Raw genomic sequence first — 22,409 nt, forward strand, 5'->3', positions numbered from 1 at the left:
TATGCCTGGCTAAATAGATGATTCTTTAGTCTAGACTTAAACTGAGTGAGTGTATCTGTGTCCCGAACAGTGTTAGGGAGACTATTCCATAGTTTAGGAGCCAAATAGGAAAAGGATCTACCTCCTTTTTGGATTTTGATATTATAGGAACTATTAATAAGCCAGAATTTTGTGATCGTAATGAACGTGATGGAATATAGCATGTCAGAAGGTCACTTAAGTACACAGTAAAATTGGCAGTGTTAAATAAGCAGTGTTATTCTACATTTACTCTTAAGGAGTTAACTTAACAACAAATAGTGAAAGATCCCCTCTAGTGTTGGTGAAAATTATCAGAGTTAAATTCTGCCTCATTAACTTTACTCTGTTAAGCTCCGCCCCTCACGCTAACGTCAAGGATCTGAACAGACGTTTCTCATCGTCGTTTCCACCGCCATTTTCTTTCTCCGCGCACCAAAAGGTAAGCTCTTTTAAATAACGTATTAAAACATCATTTTTCAATTTTATGTGAATAAATGTGCTAATATTACGGCATAGGGTGTAGTTTGATGAACTTTGTGTAATTTGGTGGGGTCAAACTCCGAATAGAATTGGCAACTTCTCAGTATGGTGGAGAATTTTTTTTCTTCACAGTGTGGTAATAAATCTTAAATGATGTCAATGATCATGTTTAATTTGTATTTCTGTTGTAGTTAGCTTTGTTATATCCTGTTAATTTGTATATTTTTATTTATAAACGTCGAATAATCCAACGTCACAATGGAGCATTAACAGTTATAGCGGCTAAGTTTTTGCATTAAACTGTAGAAATGGCAATGTTCAAAGTCTTAGTTAAAAGTGATGACTATGCAAACTGTTTCAACAATTTCGGTACCTAACCTGTTTCTACTGTCATGTGTGTAAAACTCCGTCACCTAGGCCTATTACAGGACATGCTGGTTAAGGTGAAACTTGGGGATGCTCAAAAATTTGTTAAAATAACCGAGCTGAGCCTGAAGGAGTTTTTGTCTGCTGGTAAGAAAAACATACTATACTTTTTAACTTTTATTATATTATTTTGGGTTTAAAAATCATATTTCCATTACTTGTTTGTTGTTTGGTCATTTTATTTGAGAATAATATATATTCAGGGCTCGACAGTGTGAGCGTTTCACTTGCATTTGTGACAGAAAATAGATGTGTTGGAACTGTAAAATTTATTTTGGAGCATCGGTATGAATAAAAAAATCCCTGCGATCAATTTTCTTAAATGTAAGATCATTAAATGGCATAACACGCGTCTTAATAGTGATTTTAAGGCGTCTTATATTTTGGGAATGGAAAGATAAACCATAAATCGCGATACTGCCTAATGTGATTAATAAACTAAAGGCTATTTGATATCATTACTTATATGTGAGCGCTTAACGTTTAAAAGCCTGAACGCGGCGCTGTTGTGCGTTCGACATGCTGCCGCAGCATGCTCTGAATTAGTTCTCAATCAATAAATCGATTGCTTATGAACTAATGCTGATCAGTTATGACAATGTTTACGTCACAGTGTTGTAAGAATGCATATTTTATCTCCCTCTACATTTGATTTAGCAGCCTGCAGTAATAAAGCATAGACATTTCAAAATAAGAGTCGTGCTTGTCTCTGTCTTGGATGCCCCATCACAGCAAGGAAAGACTAATTACTAAAACTTTTACCTAAAATTAATAGTTAGTTTTGCCCCTAAAGTTTCTAAATGTTTCTAAATTCCCCATCACATGCTGGTAACTCTGAACATCAGAGCAAATGCAGTAAGTTACTGATCAACATTTTAATATGTAATGCCTTTTCTCATTAATTTGCATACCTTTTTCCAGCTTTTTTAAAGTTTGGTGTCCTAACTGTACCCGAGAATGTGATGGTTGTTGATGAATCAGGGACGGAGGTGGATGATGATGTTTTTGAGGATGTAGTTAAAGATCCCTCAGTTGGAGTTCTAACCATAAAACATGGTGCAGGTTTGTATTTATTACATTACTTGCTAGAAATTTTCTTAGTGCTTAATTTTTTAGGATTGTGAAGATTTTTTCCCTTTATGGAATTAGACTTGGAATCTGCCTCTCCACAAGCCTCTCCTGTGCAGTTAAATCAGTCCCTGTCTTCATCTATTGACTCCACTGACTCACAGAACACAGTGATTATTGAAGAAAGCTCTTCAAGTAAAAGAATGAGGCTAGATTATGAAGCTAAAAAGGTGAGCATCAAATATTTTTTTGGGGGGAAAGACTTTAAATTCATCCATCTTAAAAAAATTTTTTTTAAATTAAGGTAATACTTTGTTCTTAAAATGCCATATTTATGCTTTGTTTTGTTTTTATGTTATTATTTTTTAATTTTTTTTTTAATTTTTATGAAGTTGGTGGAATCCATTCTTGTCCAGAAACCTGGTGGGGAGCGTGTAATAAATGAATACAACCGAACTAAGACTTTGGGGGATGAAACGAGAAGGAAAATGGTGAACATCCTGGCAGCTGACATGACAGAAAAGAACGGGTAATCTGCATATCAACTGGTGTATATATGATCTCTCACTGTAGTTCTAGCATCTTTTGTTTTTTTGAACCGGGACTAAAGATATGTGTTTTTTATTTTTTATTATACAGTACATCACCACCACGGCAGGTTAAAGAAAAATACGCCAGAGGAATTGTGGCTTTGTTCCCTTACCTCAGTGAACCCTTCTCCAAAAATGGCTATGTAAGTATCACACTGTTTTTGAATATTATTTCTCTGTTGACCTGTCTTAAATTCTGATCACACACCCATAATATAGGTGGTGGATTTTGCTCTTGAATTGTAAGACTTTTTTTACTCTTTGTGGATTTTTATCTTTCTAAGGAGCATTACTATGATTGTGAGAGTGGCACTGGGTACTTGGCATGGAGAATCAAAACTATACAGAGAGGCTTGGCTAAAGAACGACGAGCATCATTTGAAGGTACAGAATGAAATTCAGAAATTGCCTCTCATTTGTTGAATTTTTTTTTCATAGCTCATTGTGCCTTATTTCAGAGCAGTTTTGTTGCTACAGAGTTGCCTTAAATGTGGCATTTTTATTTGTAAAAAGATGAGCCTCCTTTTTTTCAGTATTAACTGCATGGCATTCTCTAAGCAGATTTTAAGCTCATATGATGCTTTATTCATCAGGACAAGGAGCATCTTCAGAGGGGATGTCTGGTGGACCAACTGTAAGACGGGAGTCAGAGTTTACTCCAGAGATTGTCTTGAGTGAGGATGAATGCAAGGAATCAATTGCATTCATGAAACATTCTGCTGATGAGGACACAGTCAAGAAGAAGATGAAATTGACATTTGACTATCGCCACAACATGGTTCTTGACCCTATGCAGTCAAGCGATATATTGACAGTCTTTTCACGTTTCAAAGACGTTAAAGGCTTGGTAAAGTGTTTATGATCATATTCTTAAGGATGTAAAAAAATGCATTGCTGTTGTCTAAAAATAAGTTTGTTCAGTGCTTGCAGGGGTTTATATTTAATAATGATTCCTCTTCTTAGATTGAGCAAGACTTTGTTCTGATGTTTGGAGAAGGAGTGTCAGGCAAGCTACTGGAGAAATGGACGACTGCATTCAAGAAAAAAGTGATTGAGCAGTCCAAAAAGCTTCCAACCACCAGTGATTTAGAAGAACTCCTGCTAGCAGCTCAATTTCCTGATCACCCAGAAGAAGGTGTTAATTTTGGTAAGATGTTTCAGATTAATTTTATATTACTATTTTTAGTAATGTTTGTGTAATATTTTAAGGTGCATAAGGTTTAAATATTTAGTTCCCAATCATTTTTTTCGTATTATTTATTCTTTAGTTTCAGTTTTCATTATTGAAGATTTCCTAACACATATTGTCTAAACAGCTTGGGACTCTGACCTCTCTTCTATACTACTGCTGTTGCATCTGATCCCACCTTCTGCCCAAGGCCGTTGTAGTTTTCTGTTGTTTAACATATCAGTGATGGTCTTTGCTTTGTCTTCTCAGAGTGGAACAAACATTGAGGAGCATCTTCGAGACATCACTGCTAGTGCTCAGCCCTATCTCCTGGCAGTGGGACCTCAGAAGAATTCAGTTCACCAGTACTTCATCGTTCTTGATCAGCATGCCATTCCATGCAAGTCAACCTCTTCTCTTGGTGCCTTTGACGAACTGTTTAAGGCACACTTTGTTTTTGGCACATCTTACAATACTATGCTACACAACATGTACACTTTCATTCAGACTACTGTATACAACATAGATGTTGGCAAAGTGAAAGAGAGCCCTCGTGTTGCTGAGGTCAGAGCAAGGTTGCTTTGCTAGGTCGCTTAAGATTTTCTGTCCTCATGAAGTGTTTTGTTTGTCAGGCAGAGTTAAATGGTTCAAAAATGCTTCTTAGGCACTTCAGATTAGTTCATGGTTTTGTTCCTGGAAAGAATCTTCACCTTAAGTGCATAGAGGCTGGTTGTGGTTCTGTGTTTGGTACTTTTTCAGGTTTTCGGAAACATCTGCACACAAAACATGCTGAGAGTGAGCAGAATTTTGACACCATTGATGGCCATGAGACCGCCAAGGCAGATGGACAAAATAATGCTGAAATACTTGATCAGATGGGAAGTGCCGGAGAGATGGCCACAATATCTGAATTGTTAAAGTCAAATAAGAGCACTTTCGATATGTGTGCATCTGCTGTTGCACAACTTAAAGTTGCTGGTTTAAGTCAGTCTGCTATAAATGGTTTTGTTTCATCTATGGAAGAAATGGTTTTTGAGATTCATAGTCAGGCCCAGGATGCAGCTTTGCTCTGTCTGTCTCCACAGGACACAACTACTAAAAGAAAGATAGAAAATTCATTTCAAAACTTGGAAAATCCATTTACTATGTTAAATTCTGAAGCCAAACGAAAGAGACTATTTACGGAAAAATGGGGAATTGTTGAACCAACCGAAATAGTGCTTGGCACCAGATTTGACAGCAGGAGAAATAAAACCACAGGTTCGTTTGATCAAGTTGTTGTAACTGATAAATTTGCTTATATTCCCATTTTAGAAACACTAAAGGCAATTTTACAAAATCCGCTACTTATTGATTTGTTTAAACCCCGGCATGTTCCAAAGGAAGGCATTTATGTTGATCTAAGTGATGCAGCATATTTTAAAAGTAATCCCTTATTTTATACAGAAAATGATGCCTTACAAATTCAGTTATTTTATGATGATTTTGAGACCGCTAATCCTTTGGGTTCCAAAAAAGGTATACACAAATTAGGTGCAATCTATTTTACATTAAGGAATTTCCCCCCAGTTTTCAACTCCTCATTGGTGAATATTCATTTATGTGCCCTCTTTCATGCACAGGATATTAGGCGCTATGGTTTTAATTCTATACTTGAGCCTCTAGTAAATGATTTGAAAGTGCTTGAGATTGAAGGGGTTAAGAATCCAGTGTCTGGAAGTTGTATTAGGGGTACAGTTATTCAAGTCACTGGGGATAATCTTGGCTTGCACTTGTTTAGTCTTAGTATTGGGGCTCGATATTGCTGTCGTTTCTGCCTTCTTGAGAAACATCACTTTCAGTCTGTGTTCTGTGAAGATAACCCTGAGGTTGTGCTAAGAACAACTGAGATGCATGCTCTGCACTGTGAAACTTTACAAGCTGATTCTACACTACCACATGTTTATGGTGTCAAACGGACGTGTTTGTTAAATTCACTCAAGTATTTCAACACAGCCAACAATTTCGTTGTGGATATAATGCACGACATTCTAGAAGGAGTTGCTCAGCTAGAGGTAAAACTTGTTCTGCAGTACATTCAAAATAATTTTCTGAGCACTGATGATCTTGCTGGTAGGGTACATGCTTTTGACTATGGTTATAATCAGCAGAGGAACCGTCCTCCAAGGGTCAAATTGTTTGATGGAAGCAATGATTTGGGTTTAAATGCCATCCAATCTTGGTGCTTGTTGCGCAACATGCCCCTATTATTTGGTGATTTAGTGCAAAGAGATGATAAACAGTGGCATCTTTTGATTTTACTTTTGCAGATTGTCAACATCGTATTTTCACCAGTCTTAACAGAAGGCATGACCATTTATCTTAAACATATAATAATTGAACATCACCAGCTATTCAAAAAATTATTTCCTGAAAGAAGTCTTTTGCCAAAGCATCACATAATGATTCATTACCCACAGTGTATTAGAAAAATTGGACCAATTCTGCACATGTGGTGTATGCGTTATGAAGCTAAACACAAATTCTTTAAAACGCAGTTAAAAAGTTTCAAAAACATCACCAAAACACTAGCCAGAAAGCACCAATTTTGTACTGCAATGCACTGGGAGTCTTTTAGCCAGTACAGATCGTCTCTTGGCCCAGGGAAGATGATAGAACTCAGTGAACTTAAAGGTGGCCAAGAAATTGCTGCCAAACTAGGAGTGGTAATGTCAGACGTTGTCTATTCTGTTAAGTGGATCAAACACCATGGCACAGAGTATCGCCCTGAATTTATTATCTGTACAGAAGTAGCATGTGACATGCCAGTGTTTTGTAAGATCCAGACTATTGCTGTGAAAGATGAAAATGTGCTGTTGTGTGGATCACTGATGGAAACTGTATGTTTTGATGACCATTACTATGCTTTTACAGTCAAACTGCATCCAGACAGAGTTTTTAAGGTAGTGAATGTTAATGAGCTGTGTTATTTCAAACCATTTGATCTTCAGATGAAATATGGTACAACAGATTCTGCACTGCATGTAGTGCCATATTGCCATTTAATGCAGACGTGATGTATTTTTGTGTATTTGAGTGTTTCCTGAGCCTGACTCTTGTTTTAATAAATGTTTTATATGTGACATTGTTGAAGTTGTTTTCTTTGTTTTGAAAACGTGTTTCAAGAGTTCATTTGACAGTGTAGAAGAGTAATTGTTTTATTGTACTTAGACCACAAAGAGAAATACTGACACTTATTAACCTGTTGCAACACCAAATGGGTTTTAAGAATTTTATTCTGAGTGAGAGAGTTTTTCAATATTAAAGTTGTAAATAAACTCTACATTAGTGAAATGTTAACACTAATAAGAGTTCATTTACCCTTAGTGTTAAACTGTGGTAACACCAAACAGAGTTAATTTCACCTTAGTGTTAAACTGTGCTAACACTGTTCAGTGTTGAGCAGTGTTAATCTTTTACTCAAAATAGAGTTAATTTTACTCTGAAAATTTAACACTATGACAAGAGTAAATTGATCACCAATTCTGAGTGGGACCAAATACACTCGGACCCAGTGTTAAATTTAACTCTTAAAGAGTTAATTTAACACTGCAAAATTTACTGTGTACTGTGGAGCTAGACCATTCAAAGCTTTGTATATGGGGGGCCTGGGTAGCTCAGCGATATTGACACTGACTACCACCCCTGGAGTCGCGAGTTCAAATCCAGGGTGTGCTGAGTGACTCCAGCCAGGTCTCCTAAACAACCAAATTAGCCCGGTTGCTAGGGAGGGTAGAGTCACATGGGGTAACCTCCTCGTGGTCGCTGTAATGTGTGGTTCTCGCTCTCGGTGGGGCACGTGGTGAGTTGTGCATAAATGCCGTGGAGAATAGCGTGGGCCTCCACACGTGCTACGGATCCGTGGTAATGTGCTCAACAAGCCACGTGATAAACTGTGCGGATTGATGGTCTCAGAAGCGGAGGCAACTGAGATTCATCCTCCACCACCCGGATTGAGGCGAGTCACTGCGCTACCACGAGGACTTAGAGCGCATTGGGAATTGGGCATTCCAAATTGGGGAGAAAAGGGGAGAAAAAAAAAGCTTTGTGTGTAGTTAACAGAATTTTAAAGTTAATACTAAATTTAACAGGTATCCAATGGGGTTAATATGATCATATTTCCTGGTTCTAGCACTCTGGCAGCTGCATTTTGAACCAACTGAAGTTTATTTATTGAACTTGCTGGACATCCTCCCAGTAATGCATTACATTAATCTAGTCTTGAAGTCATGAACACATGAATTAGTTTTTCGTGCATCAGCGACAGAGAGCATGTTTCGTAACTTAGCAATATTTCTGAAGTGGAAGAATGCTGTTCTACAAACATTGGAAATTAGTTTTTGATAGGACAGATTGGTATCAAATATAACACCCAATTTCTTCACTGTAGAAGACAAACTAACAGTACATCCATCGAGAGTCGAATTATATTTTAGCGGGTTATTTTTAGAGGTTTTTGTTCCAATAATTAGTACCTCTGTTTTGTCGGAATTGCGTAGAAGGAAATTTCTGACCATCTAATCTTTAATTTCATTGATGCACTCTGCTGATTTGGAGAATTGTGAATTTTCGTTGGGTTTAGAAGAAATATAAAGTTGGTATCGTCGGCATAACAGTGGAAACTTATTCCATGATTCCTGATAATATCTCCCAGGGGAAGCATGTATAAGGCCCTAAAACTGATCCCTTTGGCACTCCATACTTAACTTTGGTTTGATTTTACAATTCCTCATTTACAAATACAAAGTGGTAGCAGTCTGATAAATAGGACCTAAACCATGCTAATGCAAGTCAACTAATGTCAACATATCAAGAGAATGTCGTGATCTATCGTGTCGAAGGCAGCACTAAGATCTAAAAGCACTAGAAGAGAATTGTAGCCACGATCAGATGATAAAACAAAGTAATTTGTAACTCTGATAAGTGCAGTCTCTGTATTGTGATGGGGCATAAATCCTGACTGAAATTGTTCATATATACCATTTCTCTGTAGAAATGAAAATAGTTGGGAGGACACTACCTTTTCTAGTATTTTCGACATAAATGGTAGATTTGAAATTGGTCTGTAAGTAGCCAATTCTCCAGGATCAAGCTGTGGCTTCTTAATAAGCAGTTTGATAACTGCCATTTTAAAGTTTCTTGGGACATGTTCTAAGGATAGTGAGGAGTTAATAATATTAATAAGAGGTTCTGAGATTACAGGGAAAACCTCTTTTAAAAGCTTAGTTGGTATCGGATCTAACATACATGTTGTGGCTTTTGATTTTTTGATAAGTTTTGTTAGCTCTTCATGACCTATGACAGCGAAGGATTGAAGTTGCTCTTTATGAGACACTGTTTTGTGAGGTGCTGAAACAGTTGATTGCATAGTTCCAATTTTATTTCTGATTATTTCAGAATTTCTGATTATAAAGAAATTCATGAAGTCATTACTATTGTGCTGCAATGGAATATTTGGTTCAGTCAATGCTTTATTCCTAACAAATTTAGCCACAGTACTGAATAAACACCTAGGATTCTTGTGGTTATTTTCTATGAGTTTGCTAAAATATGCTGACCTGGCAGCTTTTAGTGCCTGTCTGTAGCTACAGACACCATGCACCACGAAATACCTCTAATTTTGTATTCTTCCACTTGTGCTCCATTTTCCTAGCTGCTCTCTTGAAAGCATGAGTGTGATCATTGTACCATGGTGCGGGGCTTTTTTCTTGAATTTTCTTTATCAAAGGGGGGGTGACACTATCAAGAGTGCTAGAGAAGACTGTATTTATATTCATCCAACTGGCAAAGCCGGACATCGTTAGTGCCGACATGAATAACAATTTTAGAAAATCTGCATTTAGCTTTAGCCAGCACTTGTTAATTTGATCTGATGTCAGATGCCTGAGCCCCCGAAATGCATTTAACAATGGTGGCTGGAGTCTCTATTTCCACGTTCTTTACAATAGAATCACCAATTATTAAGGCTCTTTCAACATGATCCTCAGTGGGTGCATCACTGAATGAGGAGAATCGATTGGAAAGCCTAACAGGAACGGGAGAGTGGTGTCACTTTGCTGAGCGAGTATGCTGCTGAGACATCACCCAAATGCCCTGGTGTGGGGGCTCTTCAGCCGGAACTAAAATGTGTGTGTTGCCCGCTGTACTACCCGCATCCGAAACAGTATCTACCGGCTTCTCTTTCTCACTGACCTCCACTAGTGTTCAGATTCATGTCTCTAACTCATTAACCTTCTCCATCAGCATGACTAATTCCTTACATTTATCACACATGAATCCCTCACTGCTGACGGAAGAAGCTATAGTAAACATGTGGCATGCAATGCAGGACGAAATAACATGAGCGGATGTCGTGACTTACCGCAACTGTTTGTTGTTGTTGTTGTTGTTGCTATGGTTGTCTTTGATTGGCAAGGGTTTGAGATCAATGTGGTTCGATGTGTTTCCTGATCAGCAGATGTTTGAGACTGATGCAATAATCCGTGTAAAACACAGTGGAGAAAATTAATGCACGCAGTCGAGATGCGAGATATAGACAAGCGGGAAAAGAAAAAAAAGAGAGAGATGGGTGCGCGCGGTAAAATACATGCAGTTGAAACAGTAGAAAAGCTAAAAAACCCAAAGCACGCAGCAAAATGGCAAAGGATAAAATAATGAATGTATAAGAATAAGCAATGCTAAGCAGGCTAGCAAGCTACAAACACTCGTGCCTTAACAAGGGATGGGTCAAAATCATTTTTTGTGGCATTCAACATTATGCCACAAATGCTGCCAGTGAATTCAACCCTGAATATTCCTTTAATGATGTCAGGGCCGTTTCTATCTATAAGCTCAAAATGCAGACCATTAGGGCCCCCGAGCCACTAGGGAGCCCCACAAAGCAAGGTCATTTTTTTTATGTTTTATTATTATTATTATTGATTTATTTTTTAATATACTAAAAGCTGCAAAAAAGACTCAGGCAGCTGTTATGGCTCACTCAGACAGTTGTATAAGGGGCCCTCTTGTGGGCCAAAAGGGAAGGGAGAATGTAATTGCAAGAAGAGAGTTGTAGCTAGATGTGACAGGCATGCGCATGCTCAAAGGATTCTTCGTCATCATGAAGCGCACCTACAAGTTGGGAGCGGAAAAAAGAAAGAGGAGGAGGACGAGAAACACAGCCAGACCACTGGTAAGAAATGAATGTTAGCCAGCTACCTGGCTAGATGGTGGTTGTTCGTTGTCATGTATTAAATTGCAACACGTAGTTAGCTAACATTTTGCAGTTGTGTCCTGTTTTTCAAAGGTAAACTGGGGAGGGGGTCCTTTGGCCCTGAATGATGTGTATGGACATAATTCACAGATGCAAGCAGAAATAAATGTAATCAAATAAAAGTAATTGTTGTAATTAATTACACAATGATTCCTCCTGTTGCCTTGGTTAGCATGAACGTTAAGCACTGGTCCAGTGGGCTGCTCTGCAGTCTATCCTAAGAAGACCGGTACATACCGTGCAGCTGCAGAAGGTCCACGTGGCCATGTCTATGACCTACCATGGGGGGTCTGAACAAAACACCCTGAGTGTCCTAGTGACGCAGGACCACCAACCTCCTTCTCCAGAGGCTTTCATTACGTTTCAAAGGTTTCCTGGTTTTAGATTACTGCAAAAACACGCGACTGGGGTGACCACACTCTACAGGGCACTGTGAAGCTGGGCCGGCTGAAGACACAACCGCACAACCCCGCTGTGAGTCAGGCGGATCCCATTTTTGCTGCTATTTGAACAGAAATGGCACACAAAGACAGGTGTGATTTTCATTACCTAACCTTTGATTGGAGCGAAACCTTCATGTACTCCTTGCTTCAAAGGACAAAAAGGGGAGCTATCAAATGCACTGTATGCCACACAAAGTCAGTCACCATACTGACCGACCCGTCCACCTCTTTAGTGGCACCTCGTCAATCTCAGTGAGGTTGAGCAGATCTCTCAAAAACCAACAGCACATTTTTTCAGCCATCAGGTCTTTGGTAGAGATACAGGATGCTTGGTGGTTCATGAGATGAGCAGGTCCAAAAGGTGACTCCTGTACCCAATTACACCCTGAAATGGCCTTATGAATGACAGTTCAACCAAAAATGAAAATTCTATCCTCATTTACTCACCATAATATGTTCCAGACCTGTATCCGTGAAAGTCTTTGTTCTGTGAAACTTTCATTTTTTGGGTGAACTATCCCTTTAAGGCACTTCAAGTCTGTTCTTTGAAGACATGTTAAGAGAACAAGGCCTGCCTCCTCTCTGAAATGAGATGTCCATTCTCAACACCTTTTAGCATGAGAAAGGCGCCTCCCTGCATGCAGAATTCTGCTGAGTCATTGTGATGACCTTTCTACTGGCCGCCGACAAAAAGTGCCAGCACGGGGGCTATTGTCATGGACACATCCATCTGCATCAAGGCCATTAGAGGATATTTGCACTTCCTCAGAGCAGCAGACCCACTGGGGTTTTGACATGCAACAGAAGGCACTGGGCTATGCCCACCAGCTCTTCAGGTGCAGATTGGGGTAGATCAAGGGGCAGCACTCCTGTCAACCTCATGACGAACGGACAGAGGAGAGGCAGGAGTGTGGGGCTGATTGATTTGTGAGGGAGATGTACTGCTCTGTGTGGGATCTGCTCTCCTGTCATTGTGTTTCTGCATTTTGGAGGGAGTTTCTACTTGTTGAAGTGTCTATGTGTGCACTGAAATGGATTGTCGAGTTGAAAAAGCACAAGAAAGGCAAAGCATCCCACACACACAGACATACATGCAGCCAGACTGACAGATGGGGAAAGTGTGTCTGTACAAGAGACTGGCCACATGAATCACCAATGCATCTGTGGGATATTCAGTACTTGCATATGAATATAAAGGGTACAGGGATTATTTTTAAAGCATATGAGGTCACATTTAAAGGCATCAACACCACAGGTATTGAGCATGCCAATGTGCCAAGATTAGTCAGTGACATTTTTAAAAACGTAGAGTAACAGCTGTGAATCTCAGTTAACTCTATACTTCCACTCACCTTTAAGTATATGAATTTAAAATAGGTATAGAGATCTTATCACATCATATAAGCTGTCATTTAAAGGCTTTAAAGGGATAGTTTACCCAAAAGTGAAAATTCTGTCATTATTTACTTACCCTTATTTCATTCCAATCTTGCATGAATTTATTTTTTCCATGGAACACAAAATGTGAAAGTAAATAATGATTCTGTTCTGTCAAGCTTCAAAAAGGAAAAAAAAAAAAATCTAATGAAACCTCATGTTTTCGACGGCCCATTGTGCAAATGGCCACGGTTTGTTCCTGGCAGGCAGCAGATGCCCTAACCCCTCCCCCACCTAATCCTAACAGTATGGAGCCTGTAAGGCAGAGTAGCCTGCCACAAACAACATATGGCACCTTTCTCCCCTTGCGTTTTTGACATAGCTGCCATATTTGATTTCAGCGCTTTATTAATGATTTGATTTAAGAGTGAATAACTACTTCTATTTCATTGAATGTTTCCTCACAATGCAAGTGGATAAATAAAAATGTAAAGCTCCAAATGCACATAAAGGCAACATAAAGTAATCCATATGACTCCAGTAGTTAAATCCATGTCTTCAGAAGAGATATAATAAGTGTGGATGAGAAACAGATCAATATTTAAGTCCTTTTTTTACTATAAATCTCCACTTTCACTTTCACATTCTTCTTTTGTTTTTGGAAAGTCGCATTCTATGTGCATATCGTCACCTACTGGGCAGGGAGGAGAATTTACAGTAAAAAATGACTTAAATATTGATCTGTTTCGCACCCACACTAATCATATCGCTTCTGAAGACATAGATTTATCTACTGGAGTCGTATGGATTACTTTTATGCTGCCTTTATGTGTATTCTGGAGCTTTACAATTTTGGTACCCATTTACTTGCATTGTGAGGACCAACACTGCAGAAATATTCTTCAAAAAATCTTTGTTTGTGTTCTGCTGAAGAAAGAAAGTCATAAACATCTGGGATGGCATAAGCGTGAGTAAACGATGAGAGAATTTTAATTTTTGGGTGAACTTTTCCTTTATGGGGGGCTCGGGGCAAAAATGCCACCAAAATGCAACAGAAATTCAAAATGTGGGGGTAAAAATGCCCTTGCAATGAATTCTAAAATATATATTTTTTCTATTCTGATCTTAGTTGTACATATTATGGCACAAAATATTTTTATGCCATAAATAAAATAAAGTTGATGTTGATTTAATTCTTTGGGAAAGAGGTAATAAATTGTCAATCTTGAGAATGAATTGATTAAACTGACAAACTTAATATATTATTGGATGAGACACAGTTTGGGTTTTAAATGTTTAGAAAAGAAATATGCCCCCATAAAAGTAAAAATTGCCCCAGAAAATCAAATCCAAAGGGCAAATATTGCCCCTTAATGTAAAAGTTAATTTTGTTTGGAGCTACATTATGGTGAGTAAATACTGACAAAGTGCATTTTTGGGTGAACTATTCCTTTAAGACTGCTAGCCAGTTTACTATTTAAGATTATTTAGTGAGGATTTCAAAATCTAGGGTTAACAGCTTCAGATCTCTATTTACATTACAAGTGTAAAATGTATTCTTGAGACTCAAAGCAAATGTGGAAATGTAATAATATCACTCCTCTTCCCACATCTACAGTAAACACATCAGCCATCACCCCATGAAATTTTTGCCCGTAGTCTGCACACACACCAGCTAAGTCTTGATCACATACAAATACACTCTGTCAATCCACAAATCACTGCATGACTTATATCCTTATTGTTGTTTTTTTCCACTTTTGGAATGCTGGCAGCTGGATAAGAATCTTGACTGAATTAAGTTCTGTCTGAAAAGATCAGTACTGTGCTGTGCCAGTACACGTGTTACTGTGTGTGTGCGTACACATGGTGATGCCAGCGGGCAGGGGGTACCTGTGGGCCGGCTCCTACTGGGACTCATTTGGAGCAGACAGCTCTCAATGTGTTCATTAGGACTGTGATTGGGCCTCACTCCGGTGGGGACGACCAGCCTCCCCAACGCTGAATAGTCCTGATTGTGCTCAGCATAAATTGCCATCTGTTTCAGTAGAGGAGCGGGAGAGAGAAAGAGGGAGATGAGGAAGTAGAGGAGAGTGGTGAATTTCTTATCGAACATATAGTAATTTTATGCAGTTTCTTCAACTTTGGAAAGCACATTGATAAAATTGGCTTAGAATTAAAGTTCACCCAAAAAAATGTAAATTCTATCATTACTGTATTTTTACACACTAAAGTTGTTCCAACCTCAAATGCTGTTATTTTTTCACTGGAACACAAAGTGAGAATTTCTGGAGAATCTTCATTCTGCTCTTTTCCATACAGGAAATGTATGGAAAAGATGGTCTTTTCCATGTCTGTCAAGCTCCAAAAAATACCATAGTTCATCAGACTCATGCGACTCATTCAAGTTTTTAAAATAAATGGCAATAACATGCATACTTTTGACACAGTGAGTATTTGAACATTTGCAGATTGGCCCCATTCACTTCCACTGCAAGTGCTTCACTGTAACCCAGATTTGTGATTTTTTTTAAAGAAAAGGAGGGATGAGTCTAAATTAATTTTTGTGCTAATCAACATTATGCACAAATGCTGTCGATTGAGCTTAACTTGTGCTAAACCTGGAATATTCCTTTAACTGCACACGGCCAGTTCGCGAATGCTGAATGGAGAATTAAATTTGAGAGATTCAGTGGAGAGGAAGATTATCAGTGAATAGACTAAGCCTAATGTAAATTTTGGTTTCTTCCTCACACAAAGCAAACATACGGCTTTCAAAAACTTGGTGGAGTTATATAGATACCTTTTTTTGTCCTTGTTGGAGCTGTGGTCACTGAAATCTCATTTTGTGCTCCACTGTACAAGTATAAAAATAACAGCATCTCAGTTAGGAACAATGTGTGGGTGAGTAAATAATGATAGAAATTCAAATTTTCAGCCGACTCTTCCTTTAATATGTAAACCTAGAAGTATGTTTCTTTTTATTGACAGTCTAACTGAAAGGTATAAATCATTTAGTGTTTTGAACATGCAGTATGCTTGTGAAAAAATGATGATAATAATATAGTGCATATGTAAACTACTGTGCTGCATGTCTAACAAAGACAAGCCTACCCCGCAAAAACACATTCACAAAGATCACATTTGCCCGCAGTTGTCTATAATTAATCGCATGGTGCCTGTGATCACACACAATGTCACTCTGTCTTTGCATGAGACCCCCTGAGAGAGGGTGTGTCAGGCCAGGGCAGATTGATCGGGTAGGAAGTTACTGTAAAATAGAGGCTTGCTCTCTATTCCACAAATCGATGCTGATAGAGTGCTGTAGTGTAGGGTCCGCTGACTCTATGTGCCCAGACTACAAGTTAACCAAAGGGCAGTCATGACAGAATACCATAGAGGAGCCCATTAACCATTCGCCCTCCTTCAGTGGCAGCCATGTCTTTTGCCAGTCCCTTTGTTTTTTCATTCAAATAGACACATAACAAACAAATACACGTGCATCAGAATTCCAGAAATCCAGTGTAAGACCATTCACAATACAGTAAATGAAGGGACCAAATGTAATCTGTCTCTTTCTTTCTTTCACTGCAGGGCTTGGGAAGAAAGAATGAAAGAAAGAAAGAGATGGAGAAGAAGAGGGCTGTGGCTCCTCACAGCTCGACTTTTTGAAGCGTCTTTATCGGGACAGGCAGCAGTGTCCTGCGTGTCCAAGCCTTGGCTTGCTTTTTATTCTTTGTGCTGGCCAAGGTGTGTCAAATGCACAGAGCTTTTGTGCAGAAGAGAAAGACGACACATCACATTCTGTCTTCAGTCTCCAGTGGGTGGGGAGGGGGTGGGGGGCTTAAAGGGGTTTATGAGGGAGACAAAAAGCCAACTTACAGAGGGCCCAGCCGCTTCAAAGCGTGGTTGCACAAAGGCTTATGAAGCGTTACTTCACGCAGAGTTGTGCCAGATGTAATTACGAGTTTCCCGAAGATAGAGAATCACACCCAACGCAATGCCCCACCCTGCAATATCTTGAAAGACCCGCAGCTAAAAGGCGGCAATGCCAGAGAGAGAGAAAGTTTGCTGCACTTTGATTAACCATAAACAACTTAGTAAATAAGCTATCCATGGGGGCGCCGTTACAAATTTCCCCACTTGCTGACTCCAAAAGGTGATTTCACGCATTGAGTTTGATAGGCGCTGAGTGAATGGAGGCCTCCACCAGAATTCATATGGGCGAATGCCACAAAGTGTCAAACTATTTCATAACTGCTTCCTACGTTTCTAGTATCAGCAGGATCGGCATCTCTGGCAGCATCTTTTAAGTTTAAATTGAACTTTTGACAGGCAATGATGATGATTCATCTTTGATAAGCAGCCTCTTTGCTCAGTGACTGTGTGTGTCGTGCGGTGACATGTAGTCTCCACTGTTAGAGATAAGCCTTACTCGTCTTGATGTGTCTCACGGTGGCCTCCCACTGAGACATAAGCGCATGTATCGTGCATGTCTAAATATGTTTCTAGGCACAAACAACTAAGAGGAGGCAGGTAACTTGGATGTGCTACACCTTGTTGCACCTGAATAATGCATAATTGGAGATGACCCAATGATTTGGTGAGGAGACGTGGAGGTTCTGAAAGCTTCCAGGTGAAGCTCTCCAGGGAACGAGGTGTTCCTGCGCTATTGGCGACAAAAGTTCCAGGTCCTCAAATATGGTGATTTCTTTGAATGCCTCCATCTTGCTCTCCACGGGTGGGCTTACAGGTACTTGGGGCATGTCAGGTTTTTGGCACCATGTGTGCTTTGGCTCCATTATGCCAAAAGAATAGTTGTGAATGAGACGTGAAGAAACATAAATGTTGAGTGCAGATGAGTTTTGAAGACATTTTGACTTCGGAATAGAATAATTAAATGCCACTTAAAGGGATAGTTCACCCCCCCCCCCCCATCATTTGCACACCCTCATGTTGTTCCGAACCCATATAACTTTTTTTTTTCCATGGAAAACAAGAGATGTTGAGCAAAATGACAGTTTCAGTCAGCATTTTTTTTTTCTTTTTCTTTTTTTTTTTTTTTGCAAGAAGGAAAAGTCATATAGGTTTGCAACACCGCTCACAAGAGTGAATAAATGATTATGCAATTTTCATTTTTGAGTGAACTAACCCTTTTATGGTAGATAATGAAATAAGCATTGCAAAAGTAGTCTTTTTGAACAAAGTTTTCTGAGTTCTGGGCAAATAGTTCATTACCAACTTCAATATGTCCAATAAATTGTGTGCTCCTTGTTGTTATTTTTGGTTCACTGCGTTAGATTCATTAATGTACAATGTAATTCCCCCTTGCTGGAGCTATTTGGCAAAGTTTGGCCTAAAAGTGTTGCTGGTGAGCAGCTTAATTACCTTTTCTCTGTGCTGGAGTGAAATCTTCCCCTGATTTAAGTGGATATGAAGAAGTCCTTGTACATCCAAGCGATGTTAAATGGCACCTGGCAGAGTGGGGAAGGCCTAGCTCTCCTTTGCATATTAATGGAAAGGCGGCTATGAAAGAGAATAATTCATTCTTCTCTATGGCAGCACACATGTAATAGAGCTAGCTTTGGACACAAAAAGTATGCTGCTGCTTTTCAGCAGTACACTCACAAAATGGCAGACCAAAGGACAATGAAAAAGAGACATGATGGGTGACTGGACAAAGAGCATTAAAACCAACTTTCTGGAGAGTTATGTGTTCGTGAAATCAAGGTCAAAGTAAATTGTGCAACGAGTTGATGATGAAACACAAGAGACAAAGTGTTTGCCAAAAGTGTAGAGTAGACAAAGTGTACTTGACTGATTAATTGTTTTGTGTGCATTCTTCTGCAGCCAGTAACAGCTGGACATGCTGTAGTGTGCCACAGTCAGTGGGAGGGTTTGCTTACGAAGCCAAAAATGAATTTATTGATGAGCACCTCCACCAGTTTTGCAGATTGGGCATATTGAAAACACAGTTTCCTCTGGAGGAGCTGACATAAAGATTTGATGACCAGGAAGTTTTGAAGGGCACTTTTTTACAAAGAAGACGGACAGAAAATTATCTCCTAAAAGAGTTCCACAGAGAACAGGTGTACAGAGGCACAATGGTGACTGAGTGACCTGTCTGTGTTCTAGGTTAGTGGTTCTCAACCAGGGGGCCGGGATATTTAGAGGAATATCTCAGCTCTACAAGTCCAGACAATGCAAGTGAATTGTGGCCAAAACTTTGAATCTCAAAAAATCACAAAGTCAGAATAAAAGTAATCCATGTGGCTCGAGTGGTTAAATCCATGTCTTCGAACGTGATATTATAGGTGTGGGTGAGAAACAGATTAATATTGAAGTCCTTTTTTTTTTTTTTCAATCTCCACTTTCACTTTCTTCTTCTGGCAATTTGTATTCTTTGTACAGGTCGGGCTGGAAAAAGGTGTAGATTTATAGTAAAAAAGGTCTTAAATATTGATCTGTTTCTCACCAACAGCTATCATATTGCATCAAAAGATATGTATTTAACAACTGGATTACTTTTATGCTGACTTTGTGATTTTTGGAGATTCAAAGTTCTGGTCACTATTCACTTGCATTGCATGGACCTACAGAGCTGAAATATTCTTCTAAAAATCTTCATTTGTGTTCTGCAGAAGAAACTTATACACATCGGGGATGGCATGAGGGTCAGTAAATGATGAGAGAATTTTCCATTTTCAGTTAACTATCCCTTCAGCACAGGGGTCTAAATAAGAAAGTAAGTTCAAGGAACTTGAAAAGTTCAGCTGAAAAGTTCAAGGATCTTATGAGCCTAAAACTTGACATTTCAGGTATTGTTTAAGTGAGACAACTTGATTTTTCCACTAATGACTACATTAGGGTTTACAGTGCAGACAACCCCCCTATAGACAGCCTGCTTATGATGTATCAGAAATAGTAGAGAGAAAAGATACTGTAAATAATAAGTTACTTAACTCCTGGGCCCAACTGCAATGCGTTATCTGTCTCAGTTTAGGCCATGTCCAAATTAATGTCTTCTTTTGAAAACGCATTGATTTCACTGTTTACATGCTCTCGTCCACACTAGAACAGCGTTTTCCTCCACCAAAAACGCTCTCCCTAGCCGCATACTTTTGAAAACTATGACATTAGGAAACTGAAAATGGAGGTTTCAACTTGGATTTGTGGTCGTGGACGTGTCCTTAGCCAACTGTGAACCAAAATCTCACAAAGCAAAAACGCTCATGTTTTAGGCCGGAAAATGAGAACAAACTGCAAATTTAGTAAGGGAACACATTTTGTCAAGTAAACCTTATTCTGATTGATCTATTCAATTGTCCCTCCCTTGCATATCAGTGACAGTCCTTTATTAAGCTTCAGTTTTATTATCAGGCCTTCATCAATTTCAGTGTTTGCTCTTTCACAAATTTATAGCATTACCACGTCCAGTTAAAATGTAAGGTCTTCTCATAGTTTAAAGTTTAAAAGCACACTTAGACATATGCTAAAGCACTTTATATTGTATAGTTTATTTAGTCCAGACTGGAGAACTGCACCTCGAGTCCAATCTAAACATTAACAGGAGAAAATTAAAATGTCTTTAGCGTGGAACAAAGCTGATACACATATGCATACATAACATGTTGGGGCTGCAGCCTCCTGCTAGGAGCAGAGACGACAAAGCCTCTCTAAAAGGAATACCTCTGGGATCGCTAATGATTAATTAGCTTGTGCCATTAAGTGAAGCAAATGTCACCCAAACTTCCTAGGGAAGCTGTCACACCACGTGCGCTCGCTAAAACTCCCCAAGGGAGCTGCGAGCAGCCGGGCTCTGCGGCGAGCGAATCCTGCCATCTGGTGGTCAAGTAAAGAACTGCAACTTTAATTGTTTATTGATAGGCGTTGTTGTTGTTCAAATACCTTGACATTTAGTTTATATGATTAGCAGTAGTTCTCAAAGAGTGCTTTTTCAGTAATATCTATTACAGTAGCGTTACTAGAACAAGAAAAAAGCAATGGCTGAGAAATCGTTTAATCATTGAATCATTATGCAGAGATCTGACAATCGTGTAAGTATAGGAAAATATCTTGGCTAGGTAACACTCATGAAGGTATAGGTGCAATGGTGACAGGACAGGACAGGACAGTGAAATTAGGAATTACTTACCCAAGCGCCAATACAGCTTCTCAATACGTCCAGTAGAGCCAAGGCCTGGGGCCTGAGCGAAAACAAACTCCATTAGTGGATACTGTAGTGTGGTCACTATTCATCCTTCCTGCTTTCTGTCATGTTGGGCTCTCGTTCTCTTTCTTTTTCTCTCTCCCTCACAATTTCCCTAAATTTTTACCTCTGCTCTTTCCCTGACCTGCCTATGTGGCTCAATGGTAACTAGTGCAGCCTGTCTGACTCATTAGGAGAGGTCCAGCCAACTATGCAAGAGAGGGTTTTTCTTTTCAGCAAGATCCTGAGAGGATGGCGGAAGTAGACAGGAGGAGGAGAGAACCCGCTCGAGTACCCCCTTAAAAAAATAATCACTGATAAACACATTGCCAGCAGACATGGGGACTACCCCTGAACATTCCTAACACTCACACCCTAACTTGTACAATGCCACACCTGTCAGAGCATTTCCACTCAGTAAGCACAAGCAAAGCGTCTGGGCCCTCCCTCTGGTCCACTCTATGTGGTGCTGCAGTGCTGGACGTCTTAAAGAAGACTCTATTCAGTTGGTTTCTCAGCTATGACTGTGAGATAATGCTGTAATTTCACATCAATGTGCACACACATGCATTCTTACTCTGTCATTCTCTCTCTCTCTCTCTCTCTCTCTCTCTCTCTCTCTCAAACACACACACACACTGACTATTGTCCAAAATGGTGGTTTGTGGTTTTGTTGTGTGCATATGTGTGTGAGGGGCTTGGAGTGTTGTCTTTGAGGCCAGGGTGGTCACACACACCCTCCAGGAGGTAGAGATGGACACAGCGAATGGTGCTTTTATGGACTTCTGAGTGCCGGCACAAAGCTCTCCATAGTCTTTATGTGTATAGGGGTGAAGGGTGACCTGCGCTAATCCTGCTGATCAATCCTTTGGTGTTCTGGTGTCTTATGTGCTCTCAACTACATCATTATCAAAGACCTTTAAAAGGCCTTTTCAAATGTATTTATATAAAAAGCTAAATAAATACAGTATGTGACTGATCGGCTGTCTTTGATTTTATGTTGAAGCACATTAAAATGTCATTTTTACAGTGGATTAAAGGAATATTCTGGTTCAATAGAAGGTCACACAGGTTTTTAACAACATGAGAGTAGGTAAATTATGACAGAATTTTCATTTTTGGGTCAATTATTCATTTAAGGATGTAATATATACTTGATCAAACCCTTAAAATTACTTCAGTTGGTGTCACCAAATGTAGTCAGATTGATTGAGTTCTATTAAAGGTGCTGTAAGTGATTTTAGCATTCTGAAGCTTTCACGTGACTGAGTTGTTGAATTAGCCACGCCCCTTCATTCCAAAGCCCCGCCCTCCAAAGATAATTTTGAGATCAAAA

At 39.3% G+C, this 22,409-nt stretch overlaps 1 protein-coding gene across 1 annotated transcript; it reads left to right on the forward strand.

The window, feature by feature from the left end:
- The first annotated feature begins 227 nt into the window (after positions 1–227).
- Positions 228–16,536, forward strand: LOC127417818 (uncharacterized). Its single transcript, XM_051658067.1, has 11 exons — positions 228–460; positions 919–1,014; positions 1,849–1,989; positions 2,077–2,225; positions 2,388–2,524; positions 2,635–2,728; positions 2,870–2,969; positions 3,179–3,432; positions 3,549–3,732; positions 3,902–4,317; positions 16,459–16,536. Exons 2-11 carry the CDS (start codon positions 933–935, stop codon positions 16,534–16,536), a joined length of 1,635 nt encoding a protein of 544 aa, XP_051514027.1. The 5' UTR covers positions 228–460; positions 919–932.
- The last annotated feature ends 5,873 nt before the right edge of the window (positions 16,537–22,409 follow it).

Source organism: Myxocyprinus asiaticus, chromosome 27, assembly GCF_019703515.2.
Source record: "Myxocyprinus asiaticus isolate MX2 ecotype Aquarium Trade chromosome 27, UBuf_Myxa_2, whole genome shotgun sequence".
Classification (NCBI taxonomy): domain Eukaryota; kingdom Metazoa; phylum Chordata; class Actinopteri; order Cypriniformes; family Catostomidae; genus Myxocyprinus; species Myxocyprinus asiaticus.

Coding starts and splice junctions, on each gene's coding strand:
- LOC127417818 (XM_051658067.1), top strand. CDS start 933: ATGCTGGTTAAGGTGAAACTTGGGGATGCTCAAAAATTTGTTAAAATA. Junction 2,226..2,387: donor TAGATTATGAAGCTAAAAAG/GTGAGCATCAAA, acceptor ATTTTTATGAAG/TTGGTGGAATCCATTCTTGT. Junction 2,970..3,178: donor ACGACGAGCATCATTTGAAG/GTACAGAATGAA, acceptor TTTATTCATCAG/GACAAGGAGCATCTTCAGAG.